This window comes from Salvia miltiorrhiza, chromosome 6, assembly GCF_028751815.1.
Source record: "Salvia miltiorrhiza cultivar Shanhuang (shh) chromosome 6, IMPLAD_Smil_shh, whole genome shotgun sequence".
NCBI lineage: Eukaryota > Viridiplantae > Streptophyta > Magnoliopsida > Lamiales > Lamiaceae > Salvia > Salvia miltiorrhiza.
In genome coordinates, this window is record NC_080392.1 from 42,504,062 (window position 1) to 42,531,091 (window position 27,030).

The following is a 27,030-nucleotide window of genomic DNA, read 5'->3' on the forward strand; positions in this document are numbered from 1 at the left end:
GCAGATAATGCCACTTCACTGCCATAAGCATTAATTCTCCAAACAGAAAATTCCTATTTTGCAGCATTTTATAACTTTTTCATTATTTTTCTTCAAAAAATTTATATAATAGTAATCCGATTGGGTGTCTTGCTGATATACAATAATATATGTACTAAGATATTCAGATAAAATGTTGTCTTGCTCAAGTAGAGAGTCTATGATAGTCTACAGGCGTTGTATTCATTGAGCAATGAAGAAAAGGAAACTAAAACAAAAGAAAAAATCTCTTAATCGACAAAAAAGATTCTTAAGCACCCAATGTGCCTCAAGTTTCTTTTCCTCCAAACCATTCACATTTAAAAATTGGAACATGGATATATATTCCATCACTTTTCACATTTTTTAGGGGGAAACCTTCACTGACAAAAGAAAAACCCTTCTTTCTTGGAAGCATTCACATTTTCATCTTATCATAAACCTCTCGCAAAAAATTATAGGCAGATGTTAACAACTTAAACAATTAGCTGAATAATCTTCAAAATTCAGAATACCATCCCTTCTTGCCGCATTCGTCAAACTTCCTAAAAAGTTCATAAGATGAAATTCGAAATACGAAATGTAGATGCAACTCCCTAAAATAAAATAGCATACAAATAGAAAGTAAACCCAAAATCCAAATTGAGGAGAAAGAATAGCTGCAAAGTAATAGAGAAAGCCCACATTTTTCACCTTAGTCAACCCAAATCCTAATTTTCTAGCCATCAAATAAAACCTATATAAATCTCCATAGTTCAATTTCCATCTTTAGTAAAACAAACAGAGTAGAATTAACACCAAATAAACACAAATACAGCCAAAGAAGAAAAAACATACCACCACCACTTGAGAGAGAGAATAAGAGAGAAGGAGAAAAACAACCCATGAGGCACCATGGTGGACGTCGCCAACCACCAAAATAATTCCTGCGGAATTACCAAAATAAATTAATACAATGGTAAGCAGGGTCGATCCCACAGAGAGCAGTTAAAAATCATTCAAATCCCTAAATCTATAAAAACGGTGATGCCACCACGCCTTAAATTTAAGAGGAGTTAATTAAACTAAGAATGCAGAATTAAATCAAATAAAATACGCTTGAAGTAAATCAATAAAAAGGGTAATTCGGCTCAAATAAATCCACTCTAATTCAACTCTGATCCTTGACGCAATAATTAATCAATCCCTATCAACCAACCAGTTATAGGATACCGTGAAACGCAACGGACGTACCCCAATTCCTACTTACTGTGTCGATAAACAGCTGGAGACGCCAAACCTGCTTATTTCCCTTATTAAAATATAACCTAGCTGGAGACGCCAGACCTAGATTTAATATTCTAACAGCATTACTATGAAGGAACCCAATTTATATCAATTATCCTAGAGACGCTAGTAATAATTAATATACCAATTAATTCCTACTACGAACATGGTAGTTGTATCACTAATAAGTCCTATTCCAACAATTACGGATTGGCAGGAACTAATTGACTGTAATCTAATTAAACTTAAGTTGATCAGGCTTAAATAAAATCAGAATTATCATTGAACCTAGGAATTAATCGAAATCAATAGGAATCAATTTTAAACCAATTAGGTCTCACAGATCATTAAATTAGAGTTTCATTATTCTCGCCGAATTAAAGATTTAGCTACTCATGCTTAAAATAAAAACAATCAAATAAATAAAAATAAACGAACAAGACTAATAAATAAATTGCAGGAAATTAAATTAAACTTGAACCAATTGGAAGAACTCGTCTGCTCCTTCGAACCCAATCCAGCTGCAAATTGAACAAATAAAAGAACAAGAATTAAGCTAATGAAAACTATGGAATTGAATGACTAAAATCGCATGGAATCGGAAATTGCATGAAAGGAAAGGTTTTGCATGGAATAAAGGAAAACAAAAGTCAACTGCTGCTATCAAAATTCAACAAGTGCGGCTATGTCTAAAAGTGTATCTATGAAATTAAACCTAAACTAATATATATATATGTGGCCATGCATGCACGCATGCGGCCCTAACACTAAGGAAATCATGGGCTTCGGCCCTTAACTTAATTAATATCCAAAATAAAATAAAACTAAGAGTTTTGAGCTTTATAAAAATATAACATGTCATTAAAAGTCCAATCTCTACTTTCTTCCATCTTCACGTCAAATCTCCATCGACAGCTCGTCTTTCTCCAATTTCTTCCAATCAGCAGCTCCATCTCTACTTCTTCAAATACCTACACCAAATCATAGCAAACTATGCAAAATCATATGAAACCACAGTGAAACGCACACTAAACTAAGTAGCTAAAATACACACATCATCTCATCACCACTTGAAAACAACCCATGAGGCACCACCACTTGAAAAGACTTCAAAACTCTCCTCCAGCTCATCATCTCCCCAAACCAAAATTCTATGCACCAAAAAAATAATTGACACGCGCGCACATACACAATTACATCGTGTCTATGTTGTATACAACATGAAAAGAAAAGGTTGAAAGTTGAACGGGAAAAAGAAAATGCTCTTTAGCTTAACATCTAATGTAAAATTCGGGAAAGAGTTAATTCAATAAAATTATATGGCTGAATGAGAAACAAATCAGATTACATCATCCATTGAAAAAATAAATAAGCCAAGCTTGAATAGAAGATGCCCTAAAAATGGAATCTCCAAACAGAAAATTCCAAAACAATAAAAAAATCATGAATATAAATCCAACATTTTTCTTAGTATTGAAATCCTCGGAGACGATCTGCATAGTGATGGAGGCTTGACATGAATTATGCTCTAATAGTTATACACAATAAATACAGAACTCTTCATTTTTAGAAGAAAATCATATTTTTGTGCAACGACACCTACCACATTATTAAACACCTTAAATTTTCTATACTCTGAGTATCTCATGTTTCTATAAATATTTGGATCCATGAATTATTTTTTTCATTAAATTATTTAATTAACTCATGAATTATTTGTTTATTTCTAAAGTTGGAATCCAATCCTTTTTAACTAATAAATAATTAAATCGTAAAATTATAAAAAATACCATTCATGCACCCTTTTTATTTAATTCAAATTTTATGGATTGCTTTTTTGAATCAAAACATTTTATTTTTCATTTCTATGGTTTATATCTTTGTAATTATTTATTTTACTAATATTATTATAAATAAGTGAAGATGAATCATTAGATATATCTTGTAGAAAAATAATGTAATTCACATATTGATTAACTAAATGAATTTTGATTTACATTGCTACATTCTCAAAACCTTCTCAAAAAAAAAACTACTTTCTCAAAACACATATTATTATTAGATCGTTGTATAGTTGTGTTTATAGATAGAAAATGTATGAGTTGTTAAGTAGTATGATTATGGGTGGGAAGATAAGGTTTGGGTATAGGGTACTCAATTACCCGACTCGAAAAAATCGGGTATAGGGTACCCGATACCCGAAAAATTAAGGTTCGGGTTCGGGTATTTAGGGAATAAATAAATCGAGTATCGGGTATACTTGAAATATCTGATTTTTTTAATTAAATATATTTTAAATTATTTAATTATGTTTAATTAAAAAAAACTGAAATTAACAATCATTTTCAAGTTTGAACCCTACTGTACTGCACTCTCTCCTTCGATCCTTCCTTCCACTCCACCCGCCGCCCCACTCCACAAATCAGGCCTTGTCCTCCGGCGCCCCTTGTCGGCCGTCGCCGTTTTACAGACCCCAAGCCCACCGTGGTATAGTTCCCGCCGTTCTGCCGCTATAGTCGCTCACTCGCTCCCAGGCCCCCCAGTCCCACTGCCGCCCCTCCCAGTCTCCCGTCGTTCCGCCGTCGCAGCTGCGCCGCCCCCGAGCTCCGACAATAGACGTATAATTAAGGGATGACAAAGTTTGATTTGGATTTTCTTTGGATTTTTTTACAGATGACTCTTTTGTTTTTTGTTGCTTTTTCGATTGTTTTTTATATATATAAAAAAAAATTGGGTATTAGAGCACCCTAATACCTATAAGTCAAATTGGGTAATTCGGGTACCCTAATACCCAATTTACCCGAATTCACAGTTTGACTTTGAAAATTGCCATTTTAACCGGATAATTTAGGGTACTCGAATGTTCGGGATCGAGTATCATTTTTCCAACCTATTCGGAATCGGGTACCTAATTTTTTCGGGTAGGGTGCCCGATTCCCACCCCTAATTGTACGATAGTATATTCATTTTAATCAAAAGATAAAAATATATATGTTCATATCAAAAGTTTAATTTAGAATATTGAGATATCAAATTTTGATTAATTGTGTGATATTCATCTCAATTCTCAAATATTTAAATTACAAATTCAATGATACAAATAAATTTCACTCAATTATAATATTACATCGTTAAAATTATAAAATTAAATTATTTATAAATAATTATATAAAAATAATAATCAAATATTTATTCATATAAAATTCAAACAACAATAAAAACTAGTACTCCCTCCGTCCCGGTATTCTTGTCCCGTTTCTTTTCGGCACGGGTATTAAGAAAAGTTGTATTAGGAAAAAAAGTTGTAGGGCCACATATGTTAATTAAGTTTAAGAATGGTTAACAGTCTCCTCTTCAATTTGTTGCTGCCGTCAGTGGCGGGCCGCCGGAGCCGCCGGAACAGTGAATTTCTGAGAGCCGCCGGAACAGTGATTTTCATAAACCAAAATTGAAACCCAGAGAGAGAAACGATTTTCTACAATTTTCTACACAAGAACAGTGAATCAGAAACCATTTAATGAACAACAATTTTCTACACAAGATCTGCCCAATTTTTGAAACAAAATTTTCTACACAAATTGTCGTTCATCAGTAGGGGTGAGCAAACGAAGGGCGGTGGTGGTGAGTTGAAAGAAACAAAAATAGAAACAAAAATTGAAAGAAAAGAAACAAAAATCTAAAACCAGAGAGAGAGGCGGTCCAAAGGGGGCGGATGGCGGCTCTGTGTCGGCGAAGGGCGGTGGTGGTGAGTTGCCACCGTCTGAGGGGAGAGAAAAACACAGGGAGGCTTGGGCGGCGCCTCTGTGTGGCGAAGGTGGGAGGACGAAGGCGAAGAGGTGAGAGGGCGGCAGAGGCGAGCACTAATTTCTGAAGAAAAAAAGAAAACAGAGCCCTTGGCGAAGAGGGCGGAGGCGGGAGGGCGGAGGTGAGAGGGCGAACAAGCTCAAAGGCGCCGGTACACAGAGGGGAGGCGACGCCGGCGAAACAGAGGGAAAGGGGGGAGGCGACGCCGGCGAAACAGAGGGGGGAGAGGGGAGGCGACGCAGGCGAAACAGAGAGGGAAGTGGGGAGGCGGCGCCGGCGCCGGCGCCAGTGCCGGCGGAACAGAGGGGGAAGGGGGAGGCCGATTTACAGGTGGGGAAGGCGAGAGGACGGAGGTGGGGGGGGCGAAGGGTAGAGAAGAGGGGGAGGCAAGAGAGTGTGGAGAGAGAGAGAGATAAATTAGGGTTTAGAGGGGGGAATTAATTAGGATAGTGTTTAATTAGAAATTAATTAGTTCTTAAAACTTTCCTAAAAAGGAAACGGGACATTATCGGTGGGACAACCTAAAAAGGAAAATGGGACTTGAATAGCGGGACGGAGGGAGTATAATTTTAGTTTGGGCTCTTTGTTTATTTAGTTTTATTAGTGGCCCAAATTGTTATATATAACAAACAAACTAAGATCCTAACAAATGTAAAACCAAATCCTTTGCGCCGCTTATTTCTGGTTTCTCCCTTCTCACTCTCGCATTGTTCTCTCCGCTATAACGCCGCTCTCTCTCTCTCGTCTCCGGTCTCTCTGTGTTGCCGTCGTCGTCGGCTTGCCCAACCCCCTCGTCTCCCAATCTCCCTGATCACGTGTCGCCGCCTTCGCTCAGCCCCTGTGGCCCCGATTCGCCCCCCTTCTCCATCCTTGGCGCCTGCGTCTGCGTCTGCAGAAGGAGTGTGACGCTTGACTCTCAATCAGCGGACTTGTCGAGGTGTTTCGCCACCATTCTGCCTAAATGATGTGGATAATGAGATCGGTTCGACGACCATTCGCCCAATTTCACGCGGCGTCCAATTTCTCATCGTCTGCGGCGGCGGTGGAAGCTGAGCGCTGCGCAAGAGATGGAGCGAGGAATGACTGGAAGAGAGAAGAAATTAAGTCCATCTACGATTCGCCTATTCTTGATCTGCTATTCCATGCTGTATGTTGTCTGCATTTGTTTGCTCTCTCTTGCAATCTTCCTCCACCGCTAGGTTAATTCATTTATTTTCTCGAATTGCCTTCGTTTTCTTTTCTTACATTTTGTGGTAATGTAATGTTGCAGGCACAAGTTCATAGACATGCTCACAATTTCAGGGAAGTGCAGCAGTGCACGCTTCTATCAATCAAGACTGGTGGATGCAGTGAAGATTGTTCTTATTGCCCGCAGTCGTCCAGATACAACACCGGACTCAAAGCACATAAGCTTATGAATAAGGATGCAGTCTTGGAGGCTGCCGAAAAGGTTCATTTCTTTTCTATGAGCTCTGTGATACTATAGTAAGATAACATGTCTGCTATACTCAATTGATGATGTGAGCTTGGATTTCTCTCTATGAAATATAGCAAATTTGCAATTCCCTTTAACCTCAAGATTCTTCTGGAAACATGCATTTGGAAATTTGTGCATGGAATTTATATGCCTAATTAGCTTGCTTCTCTCTTCACACATTTTTTCGAGGATAGCTTCTAGGTATGTGATATATATAGCCCAATTTGTGGCATCAAAGAAAACTCAGGGTAGCTATAATGGAGCTTGAGCAAGCTATTGATTTTTCTGTGTAATTTGTCTATGATTATCCTACTTGAGTAAGTTGCTTTCGTATGCATGTACATCAAACTTATAAAGCATCTCGTCACTTTGTTATGAAACAGGCAAAAGAGGCTGGCAGCACTCGGTTTTGTATGGGTGCAGCATGGCGAGACACTGTAGGAAGGAAAACTAATTTCAACCAAATCCTTGAGTATGTTAAAGAAATAAGGTAATGGACTATGAATCTATGATATACATGTTGCAAGTGTTGTAAACAGTTTTGTAGTAACCAATGACATGGTATGACAATAGACCTTGTTATTTATATTTATCGACTTATTTATTTATAAATCCGTAATCATCTAACTGATGTAGTCAAGACACATGACATATGTGCTTGTGGCAAATAAGCCCGTTTATATGCATGGTTAATGTCTTCTGTGGGTGGAATTTAAACTTTATTGCCTTACCAAAATTTAGTATTCAAATTTAGAAGCAATATAATCTCCATAATTAGTTGGACTTGCTTGGGAATGCTCCTTCAGAATGTATAGTTAATCTAATAAAGGGGCTTATAAGAATATATTTGACAATTTTTGCAAACCAAAAAAATTTAAAAATTGTTCATCCGTGTTCTGTTGAATCTATTCTTTGCACCATGTGTGCATGCGTATCATTTGCACACCGTATATATAGGACGGAGATATTTATTCTCAGAATGGCGAAAAGAGTCATGTAAACTGTTCCGATGAACTCATTTTGCATTCAACATGATGTTTACAATAATGCAGTTGCTCTAGCATGTTCTGGGATCATCCTCCATTTGCATTAATTATCTGAATTATCAGAAATGTTTTACCTTGATAAGGGGTATGGGTATGGAGGTTTGCTGCACTCTGGGGATGCTGGAGAAGCAGCAAGCTTTAGCACTCAAGGAGGCAGGACTTACAGCTTACAACCATAATCTCGACACCTCAAGAGAATACTACCCAAATATTATAACCACCAGAAGCTATGACGAACGGCTCCAGACCCTTGAGTATGTCCGTGATGCGGGTATCAATGTCTGTTCAGGTATTTGCATACTTTATTTCGTGCAAAAAATCTCAAATATGTCACATGTAGTTTGAATGGATCTCATGACTTTATTAACGAAGTGTCTACTTAACATAAATTACATAATACTAGCACATACAAAGTATGCATTGCTGCCTAGCTTATTATAGCTAAACTTTACCTCCAATTTTCTGTTTCAGGTGGAATAATAGGGCTTGGTGAAGCCGAGGAGGATAGAGTTGGCTTATTACATGCATTGGCAACTCTCCCAGCACACCCTGAGAGTGTTCCCATTAATGCACTCATTGCTGTACAAGGCACACCCCTGGAAGATCAAAAGGTAATCCTATAATTCGATTTTAGTCAATCCTACAATCATATTTTTTTGGGGGATCAAGGAAATTTATGTTTGGAAAGAATAAAAGTCTAAGGATTAACTGGGTAGGTGCTAGTCTCAACCCAACTCATAGACTGAGAGAACATAGAAACCAGCATCATCCCTAGAAGAAAAAGGTATATCCTTTGCTATATAGTTATTTGTGCATAAATGAGAGTATAGAGATGAACATCAATCTATAATTTCAGTTATGTTGTCTAGAGAGTAACACATATATGCATGTACTGATTCTGAATGTCTGAAATAGGGCTGAAGTCTTGGAAACTCATAATGGTTGACACTTGATAGTTGACCTTAAGTTGTGCTTCTGTTTCCATGGGATTCAACATCTGAAACAAAGTATCAATTTATAGACTAGACGAGTCCTAGGAATGGGTCTTGTACAGTGAAGATGGTTAAAGTTCCTTATACATACAAAAATTCACAGGTATGTTAGGGTTTATATATAAATGAAATCAGGTGAAAATAAAGTCTTAATACTTTTGATTCTGTGGTAGCTGATATGACAAATTGATTGACTGGTGGTATTGCATAATTCAGCCAGTTGAAATATGGGAGATGATAAGGATGATTGCCACAGCACGCATTGTGATGCCAAAGGCGATGGTGAGGCTCTCAGCTGGGAGAGTCCGTTTCTCGATGCCTGAGCAGGCACTTTGCTTTCTTGCTGGTGCAAATTCAATCTTCACAGGAGAGAAGCTCTTGACAACTCCCAACAACGACTATGATGCTGATCAAACCATGTTTAAGCTGCTTGGGCTCATTCCCAAAGCTCCTGATTTCTCACAGAATTCAGCCAAAGATTTTGAAACAGAACCTGTTGAAGTGGCAGCTTCAAGTTCTGATTGAACCTGCAATCTTCACTTGTGATGTTTTAACTTGGAATAGGATTATTCTGTTGTATGCATATCTACAGTTCAGTTGTAACTGTGTTTCTATCTTTTTCATATTGTGAGCTTTTGTTAACTATCGTAGCTGTTGGAAGATAGTTCTGTTTTCATCTCAATCTATGTATCAGTAGATTGTTGCGTTGCTTGATTTCTCAACTTTTATTAACTATCGTAGCTGTTGGAAGATAGTTCTGTTTTCATCAATATCTTTTTCATAAAGTTGTTTGGGAGTTGGGTGCGTTTTTGCACCAAATTTCTTGATTTCCAAGTGGATAATGAGATAGGGCTTCGCCTTAATGTCGAGCCTAAGCTGTTATGTATTTAGGCTATCAAACACTTGAATATCCCAAGATACTTGAGATATATGGCTTAACCAAAGCTATCAAACACAACTTTAGGGACGTTGTCTCAATAAATGGGATTATAGTAAAAGATAGGAGCATCCACATTGGTCTTACTTGATAGACTATTTGATAGCTTACTTGATAGGAGGGGAGGGGACCACAATGAGTAAGGAGGCCACATTGGGATTACATGATAGCCTATTTGATTTTAGGAAGGGGTTGAACAATTTTCCATGATTTTCAAAAATCCCCAAATTGAGTGCTGACATGGCATTTTTAAGTGGCCTGAAAAGTGACATGGCGTCACCGGCGGTGAATCAAAACGACCTGGCACCTGGTACTGCGGAGGGGGGCGGCGGATCTGCGAGGTGGTGGGGGAGGGCGGTGGAGAGAGAGGGGTGGTGCGAGGTCGGCGACGCGAGATCTGGGGAAGAAGGAGATTTTTTGAGGGAGAAGAAGTCGACGGCGGCGATGGATGTTTGGGGAAGAAGAAGAACGAGGGACGGAGGTGACTGGCGCGGCGGCGGCAGGGGCGCCGGATCTAGTGCAGGTGCCGGAGGCGGTGGTGAGGGAAGCAGCAGATCTGCAGGGTGGTGGTGGTAAAGGCAGCGTAGGGGCGGCGGAGAGGGCGGCGACTGGCGCGGCGGCGGATCTGCAGGGTTGGTTAGGGACCAGAGCAGAGCAGCTCAAGACCAGAGCAGAGCTGCTCTCGGCTAGAGCAGAGCAAAGCCACGTAGGCGCCATGTCAGCTCGGTATTGCCACGTAGGCGCCAGCTAAGATCGAACAATCACCGGAGGTAAAAATCGTGAAAAAATTGTTCGAGTGTTTAAGTTCATGGTAAATTTGATAAAAAAAAAATAGTTCATGAAAAGTTTTGAAATCGCACCAAAGTTCATGGTATTTCACGGCATTAACCCTTGATTTTATTAGTTTTGATTTTTGTATTTTTTATTTAAATTTAATTGCATAAATTTAAATAACACAATTTACTAAAATTTTAAATTATATTAATTTTAAAATCTTAAAAATTATATTAAAAAAACTAAAAACATAATTTAAAATTACTAAAATATAGCCTCCTTTTGCTTACTTGAATTCAGAGCCTGTTTTTGTTTACTAAAATATAGCCATGTTTTGAAAGTCGGCAGATGAGTAAACAAAAGTTGCTTATTTGATGAGTATGGACGCCTCTCAAATGAATCCCGATGAATTGGCGTTTCATTTGGGCAAGGTGGAAGAAATCAAGCAACGCAACAATCTCTCATAGATTCTGGGTTTTTTTTGTATGTTTTTTTAATTTTAAGTAATTTTGAACTTTATTTAATTGTATTGCAATTTTAATTTTCAATTAATGTAGAGTTAATTTTTAAATTTAATGAAATTTGAATTGTTAGATTTAATGTAGGATTTTCATATTATGTGAGCTCTTGCAGTAACGTGTGGGTATCAATTCGAGCTATTAGTTGGTTGATCTAACTATTTAAATTCAAAATTATTGAAAATAACTAAACTTTTAGATTTTGGGCCATAGATTTATGTCAAATTCATGAAATCCTCAATCATATTCAGTGGCAGACCTAGAGGGGGTAGTGGGGGCACTGACCTTATTGGGTTTTTTTAAAAACGCAAGGATATTTTAGTAAATTCACAATTAATAATTAAAATTAATTAGATTAGGTGGAAACTAAGAATTACTCAGCCTGTTCGCTGCCAGATGAGATCCTTTTGTCTCACTATTTTGTGTGTACCACCGTGTATCATTCTTAATTTATTTATTTTATAATTATTTTTTATAAAAATAAAAAATATTACTCCCTCCGTCCCTAAAATAACTTCATCTTTTTCCATTTTGGGACGTCCCCCAAATAACTTCCTCTTTCTTTCTTTTCATTTTTGGAAACCTACCCCACCACTAATAATACTTTATTTATTCTTACTTTTCACTTTTCACCACTCCCAATACTAATTATAACACTTTTCACAACTTCCAATAATAATTATATCACTTTTTCTCCATTATCAATACACTTTACAACTTTTTATTAAAACTCGTGCCATCCCCAAAGAGGAAGCCATTTCAGGGACGGAGAGAGTATTATATTATGAACTTTGTTAGGTCCGGAGGGTCTCGAATAAGTGTATGAGGGGGAGTACACCTATGAGCTATTTTTAAAAGAAACTTTAAAACACAAACTTAGACTCCTGTTTTACAGAAAAGAGTTTTGACTGAAACAGGGTTGACGACTGATACTGAATACTCTTCAGTAAGGAGTGATCAGTTAAGTTCAGAGTCCTTAACTGATCCACGTAAGGCTTCAATCGAGTTTGTCAAACAGAAATGTTATGAGTTCTTCAGTGGGGCAGCGGACCAATACGACGAGTATCTCCGGATTGCAGAGTTCACCTCGTTGGAGTGCTTGCGCAGATTCTATCGAGCCATTATTCAACTCTTCGGCGCGGAATACTTGAGGAGACCGACTTCCGCTGATTGCCAACGGCTTCTAGCAATGCACGAAGCGAAGCACGGCTTCCCGGGAATGCTAGGGAGCCTTGATTGCATGCATTGGCCGTGGAAGAATTGTCCAATGGCATGGCAAGATGCATACACTCGCGGCGATCAGGGGGAACCGACCATCATCCTCGAAGCCGTCGCATCGCAAGATCTGGATCTGGCATGCTTTTTTTGGGACTCCTGGTTCGAACAACGACATCAACGTGCTCAACAACTCGACGTTGATTAATGATCGGCTGCAAGGAATGGGGGTGCCGGTCACATATCAAGTCAACAACACCTACTACACAAGTGGGTACTACTTGACTGACGGCATCTATCCCAATTGATCTGTATTCGTGAAGAGTCCTACACATCCGACGGATCCGAAGGGGAAGAGGTTCAAAGTGATGCAGGAAGCGGCTCGCAAGGATATTGAACGAGCCTTCGGCGTCCTTCAAGCTCGTTGGGCAATCGTCAAAGGCCCATCGCGTCTTTGGAGCAAGGAGGCGATGAGCGACATCATGTTCACGTGCATCATTTTGCACAACATGATCATCGAAGATGAAGGCGAGCACGCAACACAGTGGGAAGAAGACGCCGACGAAGCTTCAAGTAGCGCCGCATCTCAACCTCGTGCCGGTGCTCCGCCGGATTTTCATGCATTTGTTGCACGACAAGCATCCATGCGAAACGCGGAGATGCATGCTCGCCTCACTTTGGACTTGAAGGAACACATTTGGTCTCGTTTTGGTCCGATTGAGCCCTAGAAAATTATTGTAATTTTTATTTTTTTATTATATTTAAATTATGTCTTTAAATTATTGTAATGTAGAATTTTAATTTTAATAAAATATAAATTTTAAAAATAAAAGTGTAGAAATGTGAATTTTGTGAAAATGATGATCTAAGCACCTATCTAAGACACAATGCATTGGAGAGAGGTGTGTCTTAGGTGGGGACCACCTTCTAAGACACCCCCTAAGCACCAATGCATTGGAGATGCTCTTAGTAACTTCAACTGCGAGTGAGCCAGGACCACCAAGAAAAAAGAAAAAAGTTACATTAGATGAAGTGCTTTCTTTTTTGATGAAGTGCTTTCTCTTTTGATGGAATGTAAAAATCTCCCTGGGCCTACTATTTATGCAGCTATGCAAAAGTTTGAAGATAAGAGTACGCGCAAGTTCTGAATGACTGATAGTTTAGAGAACAAGTTGTAAATTACACGATTTTTTACAAGAAAGAAAAAAGTGAAAAAACAATAAAAGAAAAGAAGTAAAGAAGTTTAATTTAGAAAAAATAAAATAAAAAAACCGCTCCTTCACTGAAAATGTGGTAAAATGAATTGAAATCGATGAAATGTACTTTAATAACTGAAATTTAAAAAATAACTATAATTTTAAATTATGACGGAAAAAAAAATAGCAGTTAAAATTCTTATAGAAGGGCTATATATGTTAATTTCCACAATTGATATTACCATTTACGAGTCCAATTTACTCGAGAGCTTGGTTTCTAAGTAATTGCGAAAATCTATTTACATATTATTGTGATACTGCAAACAACGATGCAACGTGACTGAGAACTCCATTATGTTACAGGAAGAGAGACTATCATAGTATCATCGTAGAAAATTAGGGGGGAAAATTATAAATTTAAAGAGATATTTTATTTTATTTTATTCATGATAAATGTATAATAAACAAAAAGAGGGTAGAAAAAAATAAGAAATTTAAAGAGAATTTATTTTTTATTTTTTATTTTGCTCGCGATAAATGTATAGTCAAATAGAAATCTAAGAATTCAAGGATAGCAATTGCCGCGCACCCAAGAGTCATTTGGGGAGACAGAGTAACATAGCAATGGCCCATGGAGGTCAACCACGACTTGAGAGCTAAATATGATCAAAGATCCCTTCACGACTTCACATTTCTTTATTAATTTGCTATCAAAGCCATCAGTCGATGATTCCTATCCCCCAAAATCAGAGCATGAATTCGTGTCCGATTTCAGTTGCTTTGCTATTTCTCTGCTTCTTCATCACTTTCTCATCTTGTAGTAATAGTCAAGCTGACTTCACAGGTGATGTTTCTATCAACTGTGGCTCGACTGGAGCTGCAGCGGCAAGCAACGGTCGGCAATGGCTCGGAGACGCACGTTCAAAAGCCTCTCCATTGCTGCAGCTAAGGGGCTTTTCAGCCGCGTCAACGGCCATCCGCCACTTGACCTCTGCTGATCCAATTCCCCACAAGACGGCGAGAATCTCCCGCTCACAATTCTCATATGCATTTCAAGTCAACGCAGGTCAGAAAATTATCCGTCTTCACTTTAATCCCACTCCATACAGAGGGTTTAAAGGGTTGCGAGACTTTTTCACCGTTGAAGCTGGCCCTTTTACCTTGCTCAGTAATTTTAGTGCTTCACTTACTGCTGATGCTCTTGGTGTGAATGCTTTTGCTAAAGAATTCTGTTTAAATATTCAAGAAAATCGACAGCTCACCTTAACTTTCTCTCCTGAAATTAGTCAATCACAGCATACATATGCTTTCATAAATGGCATCGAGATTATATCGATGCCAGTCATTCTTTCCTACTTTGATAGTGGAGAAATTGGGGTTCGAGTTCTTGGTCAGAATTCTATGGTCTACTTTGATGATAGCATTGCACTTGAGATAGTCCATCGGCTACATACTAAACAGGATTTAAATCAGCCCACTGGAGATTTCAACGGCGTTTTTCCCAAGTGGGCAACACAGAGAGCAGACAAGGTCAAAAACAACACTTGGAAAATGCCGGTGGAGGTGGGATTCAGGTACTTGATCAGGCTTCATTTCTCGGAGGTGGGACTTAAGATTGCAGGCGCTAGTGGGTCGATGTTTAAGATCCTCGTTAATGAGATGATTGCTTATGCTAACACTGAAATGGTGAATGGATGGAATCAGGATAACATTCTCTTGTATAGGGACTACATGGTGGTGATGAGAGGGCGCAAACAAAATGGCAGACGCGATATCTTGATTTCCTTGCAGTCATTTGAAGAACTCGCGGATGGACTTGGAGTCCTTGCAGGATTTGAAATAGTTAAGTTAAGCAATCTTGATGATAGTCTAGCTAGTCCAAACCCCCTGCCTCCACCTCAGAATTTACAATCCCACACACTCCGGAATTTGCTGTCACTTCTTGGTTATAAACATGCTGGTGCAACCGTTGCAATAGCTGTAATATCTGCATTGAGTATCATTGTTCATACATTGCGAGAAATTTTTGAAGCTAGGAGCACTGAGGACGAACACAAGCCATCAGCCAAGGCTGAAAGACATTGTCGCCGCTTTTCACTAGCTGAGATCGAATTAGCCACTGGATACTTTGATGGCAGACTTGTTATTGGAAGGGGTGGATTTGGTAATGTCTACAAAGGCCTCATTGATAACGGACAAACAACTGTTGCTGTAAAGAGGTTAAGATGGGACGCCACTCAGGGGGAGCGTGAGTTTGTGACTGAAATTGAAACACTTTCTGAACTTCGGCATATCAATGTTGTCTCTCTAATTGGATACTGTTCTGAGCAGAGTGAAAGGATTCTTGTTTATGAGTATATGGCTTGTGGTACACTGGCTGACCACCTCTACAAACTTGGAAGAAACAATAGTAATTCTTCTTCTCTCAACTGGAAGCATCGCTTGAGTATCTGCATTGGAGCTGCTCGAGGCCTTGACTATCTCCACACTGGCCATGGAGTCATCCATCGAGATGTGAAGGCTTCAAACATCTTGCTGGATGAAAATTTCACAGCTAAGGTGTCCGATTTTGGCTTGGCTAAAACTGAAGATAGAAACAAGTTACAGAGCCATGTTAGCACACTGGTTAAAGGCACAAGGGGTTACTTCGATTCGTATTATATCAAAACTGGAAAATTAACAAGGAAAAGTGACATATATGCCTTTGGGGTGGTTTTGTTTGTGGCCCTATGCGGGAGAGAAGCATTAGATTCAAGGGTTTTGGAGGAGGAGCGACTTTTGTCCAGTTGGGCTGTCGATAAAATTAATAAAGGAGAAGTTGATCGGATTGTAGATTCAAATTTAAGGGAGGAAATCTCGCCAAACAGTTTGAAGACATTTGTGGAGGTTGCTGAAAGATGCTTGCGTGATGAACCAAAGAATCGGCCAACAATGTCTCAAATTGTCGTACAACTTGAGTTTGCACTGGAGCAGCAAGAGAGCAAAGAGCAATGTGATGCGCCAGATAAATTTGATCATGTTGCTAATGATGTGTATCCATCTAATGAAGACAATATATCCTCCGAAAATGTTGAGCAACCGGGGGAAGCCTCTACTGAGGTGGAGACATTTACATCTATTTTCAATAGGATACGTGATTCTCGATCTGACAGAGGAGATGCAAAGAAACTAAAAGCACATAGCCTGTTAAGATTCTGGACATGGGGTGTCTTTAGGAGCAGGATAAGACCATCTATAAGAAATAAATTAATAAGCTTAATATCAGGTATGCATTCATTCTATCAAGATAGATTTCACTGCATCATATTGTGGGGTTTCAGTCCTTACCTGCTGACTTTTGCAAACATTCCAATATTGCAGAAATTAGTGCTTCATACATCAACTTGCCGAAGTTTGATCTGACCAGCATTGCCACTGCGACCGATCAGTTCTCCGATTCAGAGATGATTGATGCTAGTAAAAGCTATTCTGTGTTTAAGGTGACTTTATCTAGAGCTAAATCATCTTTATGTTCCCTTATGCTAGATAACATGGCTAAGAAATTTCTCCCCATGTATACTAATTCTAGTATTGCTTTATATAGGCTGTATTACCTACAGGGAAAACAGTTGCAGTTAAAAGGTTTTCTTTATCATGGCTTGATGAGTTCAAAAATGAGATATCTCAGACTTCCAGACTGGACCACCAAAACATCATTAATCTACTTGGATACTGCATTCATGAAAATGGAGAGGCGATGTTACTCTATGATTACATGGCTCAAGGCAATTTATTTGACCATCTCCACAACTCAGGAAATTCCTCATTGTCATGGAAACAACGCCTTCAAATTTGTATAGACGCTGCCAAGGGATTAGAGTATCTTCACACTGGGTCTGAGTACCCCATCATCCACTGCGATGTTAAGTCCACCACCATCCTCCTGGATAATAAATGGATGGCCAAAGTGTCTGATATTTTCCACAGAAGTGCTTGGCTCGCGGCCGATGCCACCCATTTAACCACGCTGGTGCGAGGAAACTTTGGTTACCTGGACCCGGAGTGCTTCCAAACTTCTTGGTTGACAGTCAAGTCTGATGTATACTCATTCGGTGTGGTGTTGTTTGAAGTTTTATGTGGTAAGAAAGCAATAGATAGGAGCTCAGAAGGAGAGATGATGCACTTGGCGTCCAGCGTTGAATTATATTTGAAGCAAGGAAAACTTGGTGAAATAGTTGATCCTAATCTTGATGGCCAAATTGATCCCGGATGCTTTGAGATATTTACTGAAACAGCCATCGCATGCCTGAATCTCCGAGGGGATGATCGGCCAGCAATGAGAGATGTTGTACAGAATTTGGAGTTGGCTATGGAAGCTCAAAGCATCGGGTGATGGTGACGGCTTCATTACGTTTGAGCGGTTTTGGCTGTAAAGAGGAAGTAGATAAATAGTACTAAAAGAAACTGAAATTGGATAGAGATTCATGGTTGGCTGTACAGCCTCGTACTTGCCATTTTTTTCTTCTTTCTTTTTTCTTTTTAGAGCCTATATTTTGCATTAAAATCTTTTTTCTTTTTCTTTTTTTTCGAAAAAATTGGCCGTTTGTTTTTTTGTTGCCTTTTTTTTTCGTTCCTTTTTTGCCTTTAATTTGTAGGCTTTGGAGTTTTTTGCATTCAATTCTTTTTTTTTTTTCAAAAATTCTGATCGTTTGCTTTAGTTTAGTTTTTTTTTTGTTTCTTATTTTTGGTATTATATTTCTTTTGCCTTTATTTTGTAGGATTTGGATTATTTAATTTAATTGTTTAAAATAATAATTTATTCATGTAATTATATTAATTTTATTGAAATAAAAAATAGAATAATTATGACAGTGAGATGTATGAATAGTTAAATACGTAGGAGTTGAAAAAAGAGATAGTTCAACACATATGTGTGACTACTATGGATAGCATCATAGTGAATGCTCTAAGCCAGGGGCGGATCTAGGATTTAATGTTAGGGGGTTGAATTTGTTAAACTACGGCATCTAATAACATTTATGATATATAGGGTAGTGATATTCAATGAACTGTCCTTAGTCTATAAAATAAGACTTATTTATGATCGTAGATAATATGGTAATCAACGGTTTGAATTAATTTTTAGGTGGATTGCATAGTTCATTAGATAAAACAAAATATTCACACGTTTGTTTCACAGAAGGGTATTATTGACATATTATGTTGACCTTCCATATCTACACCCACAACTTTCCGATTCTCTCACAATTAATTAGGGAATTGAAGATTTGAATCAAAAACTCATCTTCTCATATTCTCTAAAACCAAATAAGAGCGCCAGTGGAGGAGTAGAACCTAAAGTTCATCCATTTTCGTCGAGTGTGATATTCTGATTCCGTTTACAAGGCGACGACAATGGCGCGGACCAAGGGTAATACACCGGGTGAGATGAATCGCATGTTCTTTATTATTTTTTTGGAAAAGTTTTTTTGTTCCAGAAACACCTGACAATCGGCACAGGTAGAGGACGGTTGTCGTCGCACGTCCTAGTGAAGAGTGGCGCGGTGGTTCTGAATCGCATCTGGACGACGCGACAATGGACGGGGATGGATTGGCGTGAGCAGTGGTGGTGGCAGCGCTGCTGCTCGTCGTTTGGATCTGGCGGCGGCACCATGTGCAGGAGCGGCGGACAGGGGTGGTGTGAGGATGAACGACGAAGAAACCTGATGTGAGAAGCGTGAGAGATATACCTGGTGGGAGGTGGTGTGAAGAGGCGTGAGCAATGGTGGTGGCGGCACTGCTGCTCGGCGTCTGGATTTGGCGACGGCGCTATGTTCGGTGTTCAACTCGGGATGATGAGGCGTGAATTATTTTTTATTTTCGTACGAGTTATTTTTTATTTGCGTACGAATTATTTTTGGTTTACGTATGAATTTTGGTTTTCGTATGAATTATTGTAGCCTCAAGCAACAACTAAATAGGAAATTTAAGATTTGCAATGATTACATATTAGTTTATTCCAGGGAGTGACGCCATTTCAGTAGTTTGATAATTGATGTGATTGAAATATTTTCGTGCTACACTATGCATGATATATATATTTCTTATTCCATAAAGTTAAATCTGAAACAGGAAAAATTCATACCACCTGTTAGTTAAATTCATGCATTGGTAAGATTTGATGTAGATCGTGAGTTGTTTAATTCATCGATTGGCAGATAAATATTTATACATTTTAGTGAATAAGTGCAACACTGGAAGCCCATCTTAAAGAATGATGAATTCAAATATTAGGATGACTCATGTTATGTCGCGATTCTGCCAAGTAAAATGAAAAAACATAAATTTTAGAGAAATGGGCATTGTTTAAGTGAAGAATTCATACAGACATAATATAAAAATCATGAATTGCAATGATATGAAAGAGATCATAAAGAGCTTAATGTAGATGAAAATATATTCAAGTACATATTCCAGAAATAAAGATTATGAAAAACAAAATAATCCATGAGCATAACTAAAACACAGTCCTTCCATGAATCAAAACACAGTTCCTGCATGAATAAATACGTGTTGATTCATGAACATAATCTGACCGTCTATTTCAAACAGATGAAGGGTTTATGTATGAATTTTTATCTGTTGCGTGAATTATTTTTGATTTATGTATGAATTTTTAGGTTTTGGGATAATCTGATTGCATGAATTGTTTTTTGTTTATGTATGAATTATGGAATGCTTAAAATTCGTACAGAAACGATGTAACGGAGCCAAAACATTCATATAGTTATCATTAAAATATTCATACATATATTTAAAATATTCGTACAGAAAAGATGTAAAATTCATGGACTTAAAGGATCATATAGAAATAAATTCATGGATTTTCCATACAAACTGGTAGCGTGAAGATGATGAAGTCTCTCGAATCTTTTACCTCTGTTAGCAGACGTGGGAAAATATATATGGATAACTGAAGAAGATATAGAATTGTATATTGTATAGTGTATAAACGTGATCCCTTAAATTGTGGGAAGATATTAATTAATGAATATGTAATTCCATTATTAACCTCCTTCTAATTTTCGGCTGATTTCTTTGTAATATATGTAATCAACATCTGGCCGTCTATATTAGTGACATGAAGCGCTGAGATTGAGTCTTATTTTATAGGCTAAGAGTGAGTCTTATTTTAGCGCAACCCTATATATTGTATATATTTCTATTAGCCCATATGCACAATTACTTCCAATTTTCGGCTGATTTCTTTGTAATATATGTAATCAACATCTGGCCGTCTATATTAGTGACATGAAGCGCTGAGATTGAGTCTTATTTTATAGGCTAAGAGTGAGTCTTATTTTAGCGCAACCCTATATATTGTATATATTTCTACTAGCCCATATGCACAATTAATATATTTGTCAACCTAATTAATATATATTTATAATTTTACGAATACATAAGTTAGAAATATAAAAGTGTTTTCTTTTTTTAGTTCCTATTTTTTGTTTTTCGTAATGTAAATTTTCTATTTCATTTGATTACTTTATATTTTTATTTGTATTACTTAAATTTATTTATAGAACTATAAAATATTTTTTGTATTTATTAAAAATACGTATGAATACTTGGACCGTGCAAAGCACGGGTATAATACTAGTTATTTTTTAATACTATAGATTATGGGTCTGTGATTGTTCCTCAATTCTATCTCTATGAACTCACTATGGATCTGAGTGAATACATTTCAGATGAGTTATTTTTATATCTGCAAAATCTATCTTGCAGATGCCTCTTATTCTCATACAATTTTTGACAACGAATGTCATTCTACAAGTTGGTACTTCACACGCCTTGTAACTTCAACTACGAGTGAGCCAGGACCACCAAGAAAGAAGAAAAAAGTTACTCCCTATATCCCACGAAGCATGACACAGTTTCTTTTTTTGTCCGTCCCACGAAGCATGATATGTTTATAAAAATGACAAAAAATTTACCCTTTATTCATATTTTCACTTTTTTACCTACTACATTTAACGCACAAAATATCAATTTCTTAATTCCTGTGCCGAAAAGAACTGTGTCATGCTTCATGGGACGGAGGGAGTACACTAATTGCTTTCTTTTTTGATGAAGTGCTTTCTCTTTTGATGGAATGTAAAAATCTCCCTAGGCCTACTATTTATGCAGCTATGCAAAAGTTTGAAGATAAGAGTACGCGCAAGTTGTGAATGACTGATAGCAATTGCCGCGCAGCCAAGAGTAATTTGGGGAGACAGAGTGACTGAGCCATGGCCCATGGAGGTCAACGACGACTTGAGAGCTAAATATGAGAACAAAGATCCCTTCACGACTTCACATTTCTTTATGAATTTGCTATCAAAGCCATCAGCAGGGGCGGATCCAGGATTCAATGTTAGGGGGGGCTGAATCTATTGGACTACGGTGCTTGAAAATATTTACATGGGGGTTCGGGGGCGGGAGCCCCCGAAGCAAATTTTTTGAGCATTCCGTACACTTCATTTCATACATTTTTTCAACAATCACTTAATATAATAAGATAATTGTTCGCAAATCAATTAATTCAACATCAAGTAGATTGAAAGCATATAAAAACGTACTTTTATTCATTTTTCTTAAAAAAAAATTGTTTCATCTTCTAAACAAATAAACTAATTTTCATTGTTAGTAATTAGTAATTTTACTTTTACCTTTAGAATTGACTCAAATTTAACATTAAAAATTAACTAAGAAAGAAAAAATGATAAAAATAATACTATAAATGTAACAACTCAATGTGTTGAGCAATTAATATGGATAGTTGGATACTATAAATAATGTATTACTATATTTTTTCTTGTATTTTTTTATTTATATACACATATATATAGATATAAAACAAAATAATAAATATATATATCTATAATTTTTTTTTTAAAAAAAAAAAACTTAAAAATTGGGAGGGGGCTGAAGCCCCCCCTAGTCCCCCCCTGGATCCGCCACTGGCCATCAGTCTATGATTCCTATCCCCCAAAACCAGAGCATGGAATCGTTTCCGATTTCAGTTGCTTTGCTATTTCTATGCTTCTTCATCACTTTCTCATCTTGCAGTAATAGTCAAGCTGACTTCACAGGTGATGTTTCTATCAACTGTGGCTCGACTGGAGCTGCAGCGGCAAGCAACGGTCGGCAATGGATCGGAGACGCACGTTCAAAAGCCTCTCCATTGCTGCAGCTAAGGGGCTTTTCAGCCGCGTCAACGGCCATCCGCCACTTGACCTCTGCTGATCCGATTCCCCACAAGACGGTGAGAATCTCTCATTCACAATTCTCGTATGCATTTCAACTCAACGCAGGTCAGAAAATCATGCGCCTTCACTTTAATCCCACTCCATACAGAGGGTTTAAAGGGTTGCGAGACTTTTTCACCGTTGAAGCTGGCCCTTTTACCTTGCTCAGTAATTTTAGTGCTTCACTTACTGCTGATGCTCATGGTGTGAATACTTTTGCTAAAGAATTCTGTTTAAATATTCAAGAAAATCGACAGCTCACCTTAACTTTCTCTCCTGAAATTAGTCAATCACAGCATACATATGCTTTCATAAATGGCATCGAGATTATATCGATGCCAGCCAGTCTTTCCTACTTTGATAGTGGAGAAATTGGGGTTCGAGTTCTTGGTCAGAATTCTATGGTCTACTTTGATGATAGCATTGCACTTGAGATAGTCCATCGGCTACATACTAAACAGGATTTAAATCAGCCCACTGGAGATTTCAACGGCATTTTTCCCAAGTGGGCAACACAGAGAGCAGACAAGGTCAAAAACAACACTTGGAAAATGCCGGTGGAGGTGGGATTCAGGTACTTGATCAGGCTTCATTTCTCGGAGGTGGGACTTAAGATTGCAGGCGCTAGTGGGTCGATGTTTAAGATCCTCGTTAATGAGATGATTGCTTATGCTAACACTGAAATGGTGAATGGATGGAATCAGGATAACATTCTCTTGTATAGGGACTACATGGTGGTGATGAGAGGGCGCAAACAAAATGGCAGACGCGATCTCTTGATTTCCTTGCAGTCATTTGAAGAACTCGCGGATGGACTTGGAGTCCTTGCAGGATTTGAAATAGTTAAGTTAAGCAACGCTGATGATAGTCTAGCTAGTCCAAACCCCCTGCCTCCACCTCAGAATTTACAATCCCACACACTCCGGAATTTGCTGTCACTTCTTGGTTATAAACATGCTGGTGCAACCGTTGCAATAGCTGTAATATCTGCATTGAGTATCATTGTTCATACATTGCGAGAAATTTTTGAAGCTAGGAGCACTGAGGACGAACACAAGCCATCAGCCAAGGCTGAAAGACATTGTCGCCGCTTTTCACTAGCTGAGATCGAATTAGCCACTGGATACTTTGATGGCAGACTTGTAATTGGAAGGGGTGGATTTGGTAATGTCTACAAAGGCCTCATTGATAACGGACAAACAACTGTTGCTGTAAAGAGGTTAAGATGGGACGCCACTCAGGGGGAGCGTGAGTTTATGACTGAAATTGAAACACTTTCTGAACTTCGGCATATCAATGTTGTCTCTCTAATTGGATACTGTTCTGAGCAGAGTGAAAGGATTCTTGTTTATGAGTATATGGCTTGTGGTACACTGGCTGACCACCTCTACAAACTTGGAAGAAACGATAGTAATTCTTCTTCTCTCAACTGGAAGCATCGCTTGAGTATCTGCATTGGAGCTGCTCGAGGCCTTGACTATCTTCACACTGGCCATGGAGTCATCCATCGAGATGTGAAGGCTTCAAACATCTTGCTGGATGAAAATTTCGTAGCTAAGGTGTCCGATTTTGGCTTGGCTAAAACTGAAGATAGAAACAAGTTACAGAGCCATGTTAGCACACTGGTTAAAGGCACAAGGGGTTACTTCGATTCGTATTATATCAAAACTGGAAAATTAACAAGGAAAAGTGACATATATGCCTTTGGGGTGGTTTTGTTTGTGGCCCTATGCGGGAGAGAAGCATTAGATTCAAGGGTTTTGGAGGAGGAGCGACTTTTGTCCAGTTGGGCTGTCGATAAAATTAATAAAGGAGAAGTTGATCGGATTGTAGATTCAAATTTAAGGGAGGAAATCTCGCCAAACAGTTTGAAGACATTTGTGGAGGTTGCTGAGAGATGCTTGCGTGATGAACCAAAGAATCGGCCAACAATGTCTCAAATTGTCGTACAACTTGAGTTTGCACTGGAGCAGCAAGAGAGCAAAGAACAATGTGATGTGCCAGATAAATTTGATCATGTTGCTAATGATGTGTATCCATCTAATGAAGACAATATATCCTCCGAAAATGTTGAGCAACCGGGGGAAGCCTCTACTGAGGTGGAGACATTTACATCTATTTTCAATAGGATACGTGATTCTCGATCTGACAGAGGAGATGCAAAGAAACCTAAGGCACATAGCCTGTTAAGATTCTGGACATGGGGTGCCTTTAGGAGCGGGATAAGACCATCTAAGAGAAAAGAATTAATAAGCATAATATCAGGTATGCATTCATTCTATCAAGATAGATTTCACTGCATCATATTGTGGGGTTTCAGTCGTTACCTGCTGACTTTTGCAAACACTCCAATATTGCAGAAATTAGTGCTTCATACATCAACTTGCCGAAGTTTGATCTGACCAGCATTGCCACTGCGACCAATCAGTTCTCCGATTCAGAGATGATTGAAGGCTTTGAAACTAGTGAAAGATATTCTGTGTTTAAGGTGAATTTATCTAGAGCTAAATCATCTTTATGTTCCCTTATACTACTAGATAACATGGCTAAGAAATTTCTCCCCATGTATACTAATTCTAGTATTGCTTTATATAGGCTGTATTACCTACAGGGAAAATAGTTGCAGTTAAAAGGTTTTCTTTATCATGGCTTGATGAGTTCAAAAATGAGATATCTCTGACTTCCAGACTGGACCACCGAAACATCGCTAATCTACTTGGATACTGCATTCATGAAAATGGAGAGGCGATGTTACTCTATGATCGCATGGCTCAAGGCAATTTATTTGACCATCTCCACAACTCAGGAAATTCCTCATTGTCATGGAAACAACGCCTTCAAATTTGTATAGACGCTGCCAAGGGATTAGAGTATCTTCACACTGGGTCTGAGTACCCCATCATCCACCGCGATGTTAAGTCCACCACCATCCTCCTGGATAATAAATGGATGGCCAAAGTGTCTGATATTTTCCTCACAAGTGCTTGTCTCTCGGCCGATGCCACCCATTTAACCACGATGGTGCGAGGAACCATTGGTTACCTGGACCCGGAGTACTTACTAACTTCTTGGTTGACAGTCAAGTCTGATGTATACTCATTCGGTGTGGTGTTGTTTGAAGTTTTATGTGGTAAGAAAGCAATAGATAGGAGCTCAGAAGGAGAGGTGGTGAGCATGGCGTCCAGGGTTGAATTACATTTGGAGCAAGGAAAACTTGAAGAAATAGTTGATCCTAATCTTGATGGCCAAATTGATCCCGGATGCTTTGAGATATTTACTGAAACAGCCATCGCATGCCTGAATCTCCGAGGGGTTGATCGGCCAGCAATGAGAGATGTTGTAAAGAATTTGGAGTTGGCTATGGAAGCTCAAAGCATCGGGTGATGGTGACGGCTTCATTACGTTTGAGCGGTTTTGGCTGTAAAGAGGAAGTAGATAAATAGTAGTACTAAAAGAAACTGAAATTGGATAGAGATTCATGGTTGGTTGTACAGTCTTGTACTTGCCATTTTTTTTTTTCTTCTTTCCTTTTTCTTTTTAGAGCCTATATTTTGCATTAATTTTTTTTTTCTTTTTCGTTTTTTCGAAAAAATTGGCCGTTTGTTTTTTTGTTGCTTTTTTTTTTCGTTCCTTATTTATTTATTTTTGCCTTTAATTTGTAGGCTTTGGAGTTTTTTGCATTCAATTCTTTTTTTTTTTCAAAAAATCTGATCGTTTGCTTTAGTTTAGTTTTTTTTGTTTCTTATTTTTGGTATTATATTTCTTTTGCCTTTATTTTGTAGGATTTGGATTATTTAATTTAATTTTTTAAAATAATAATTTATTCATGTAATTATATTAATTTTATTGAAATAAAAAATAGAATAATTATGACAGTGAAATGTATGAATAGTTAAATACGTAGGAGTTGAAAAAAGAGATAGTTCAACACACATGTGTGACTACTATGGATAGCATCATAGTGAATGCTCTAAGCCAGGGGCGGATGTAGGATTTAATGTTAGGGGGAGCTGAATTTGTTGAACTACGACATCTGATAACATTATATATTGTATATATTTCTACTAGCCCATATGCATAATTAATATATTTGTCAACCTAATTAATATAAATTTATAATTTTACGAATACATAAGTTAGAAATCTAAAAGTGTTTTCTATTTTTAGTTCCTATTTTTTGTTTTTCGTAATGTAAATTTTCTATTTCATTTGATTACTTTATATTTTTATTTGTATTACTTAAATTTATTTATAGAACTATAAAATATTTTTTGTATTTATTAAAAATACGTATGAATGCTTGGACCGTGCGAAGCACGGGTATAATACTAGTTATTTTTTAATACTATAGATTATGGGTCTGTGATTGTTCCTCAATTCTATCTCTATGAACTCACTATGGATCCGAGTGAATACATTTCAATGAGTTATTGTTATATCTGCAAAATCTATCTTGCAGATGCCTCTTATTCTCATACAATTTTTGACAACGAATGTCATTCTACAAGTTGGTAC

At 37.9% G+C, this 27,030-nt stretch overlaps 4 protein-coding genes across 4 annotated transcripts; all 4 read left to right on the plus strand.

Moving 5' to 3' along the window:
- The first annotated feature begins 5,743 nt into the window (after window positions 1-5,743).
- Window positions 5,744-9,285, plus strand: LOC130989705 (biotin synthase, mitochondrial-like). Its single transcript, XM_057913773.1, has 6 exons — window positions 5,744-6,235; window positions 6,359-6,538; window positions 6,949-7,055; window positions 7,695-7,900; window positions 8,083-8,222; window positions 8,820-9,285. Exons 1-6 carry the CDS (start codon window positions 6,050-6,052, stop codon window positions 9,126-9,128), a joined length of 1,128 nt encoding a protein of 375 aa, XP_057769756.1. The 5' UTR covers window positions 5,744-6,049; the 3' UTR covers window positions 9,129-9,285.
- A 3,130-nt stretch (window positions 9,286-12,415) lies between these two features.
- LOC130990983 (uncharacterized) lies at window positions 12,416-13,195 on the plus strand. Its single transcript, XM_057915192.1, has 2 exons — window positions 12,416-12,758; window positions 13,101-13,195. Exons 1-2 carry the CDS (start codon window positions 12,416-12,418, stop codon window positions 13,193-13,195), a joined length of 438 nt encoding a protein of 145 aa, XP_057771175.1.
- A 696-nt stretch (window positions 13,196-13,891) lies between these two features.
- LOC130989706 (receptor-like protein kinase FERONIA) lies at window positions 13,892-17,743 on the plus strand. The gene is made up of 3 exons (XM_057913774.1): window positions 13,892-16,508; window positions 16,604-16,722; window positions 16,827-17,743. The coding sequence occupies exons 1-3, from the start codon at window positions 13,970-13,972 to the stop codon at window positions 17,613-17,615; spliced, it is 3,447 nt and encodes a 1,148-aa protein (XP_057769757.1). The 5' UTR covers window positions 13,892-13,969; the 3' UTR covers window positions 17,616-17,743.
- Window positions 17,744-22,236: 4,493 nt separating this feature from the next.
- LOC130989708 (probable receptor-like protein kinase At5g38990) lies at window positions 22,237-26,176 on the plus strand. The gene is made up of 3 exons (XM_057913775.1): window positions 22,237-24,780; window positions 24,876-25,003; window positions 25,111-26,176. The coding sequence occupies exons 1-3, from the start codon at window positions 22,242-22,244 to the stop codon at window positions 25,897-25,899; spliced, it is 3,456 nt and encodes a 1,151-aa protein (XP_057769758.1). The 5' UTR covers window positions 22,237-22,241; the 3' UTR covers window positions 25,900-26,176.
- Window positions 26,177-27,030: the final 854 nt, after the last annotated feature.

What these genes read in the sequence shown, in the direction of transcription:
- LOC130990983 (XM_057915192.1), top strand. Translation starts at nt 12,416, where the DNA reads ATGCAGGAAGCGGCTCGCAAGGATATTGAACGAGCCTTCGGCGTCCTT. An exon ending in ACACATTTGGTCTCGTTTTG is followed by an intron (nt 12,759 to 13,100) that starts GTCCGATTGAGC and finishes TTTTTGATGAAG; the next exon opens with TGCTTTCTCTTTTGATGGAA.
- LOC130989705 (XM_057913773.1), top strand. Translation starts at nt 6,050, where the DNA reads ATGATGTGGATAATGAGATCGGTTCGACGACCATTCGCCCAATTTCAC. An exon ending in TTGATCTGCTATTCCATGCT is followed by an intron (nt 6,236 to 6,358) that starts GTATGTTGTCTG and finishes GTAATGTTGCAG; the next exon opens with GCACAAGTTCATAGACATGC. An exon ending in CACCCCTGGAAGATCAAAAG is followed by an intron (nt 8,223 to 8,819) that starts GTAATCCTATAA and finishes TGCATAATTCAG; the next exon opens with CCAGTTGAAATATGGGAGAT.
- LOC130989708 (XM_057913775.1), top strand. Translation starts at nt 22,242, where the DNA reads ATGATTCCTATCCCCCAAAACCAGAGCATGGAATCGTTTCCGATTTCA. An exon ending in ATTAATAAGCATAATATCAG is followed by an intron (nt 24,781 to 24,875) that starts GTATGCATTCAT and finishes CCAATATTGCAG; the next exon opens with AAATTAGTGCTTCATACATC. An exon ending in AAAGATATTCTGTGTTTAAG is followed by an intron (nt 25,004 to 25,110) that starts GTGAATTTATCT and finishes TGCTTTATATAG; the next exon opens with GCTGTATTACCTACAGGGAA.
- LOC130989706 (XM_057913774.1), top strand. Translation starts at nt 13,970, where the DNA reads ATGATTCCTATCCCCCAAAATCAGAGCATGAATTCGTGTCCGATTTCA. An exon ending in ATTAATAAGCTTAATATCAG is followed by an intron (nt 16,509 to 16,603) that starts GTATGCATTCAT and finishes CCAATATTGCAG; the next exon opens with AAATTAGTGCTTCATACATC. An exon ending in AAAGCTATTCTGTGTTTAAG is followed by an intron (nt 16,723 to 16,826) that starts GTGACTTTATCT and finishes TGCTTTATATAG; the next exon opens with GCTGTATTACCTACAGGGAA.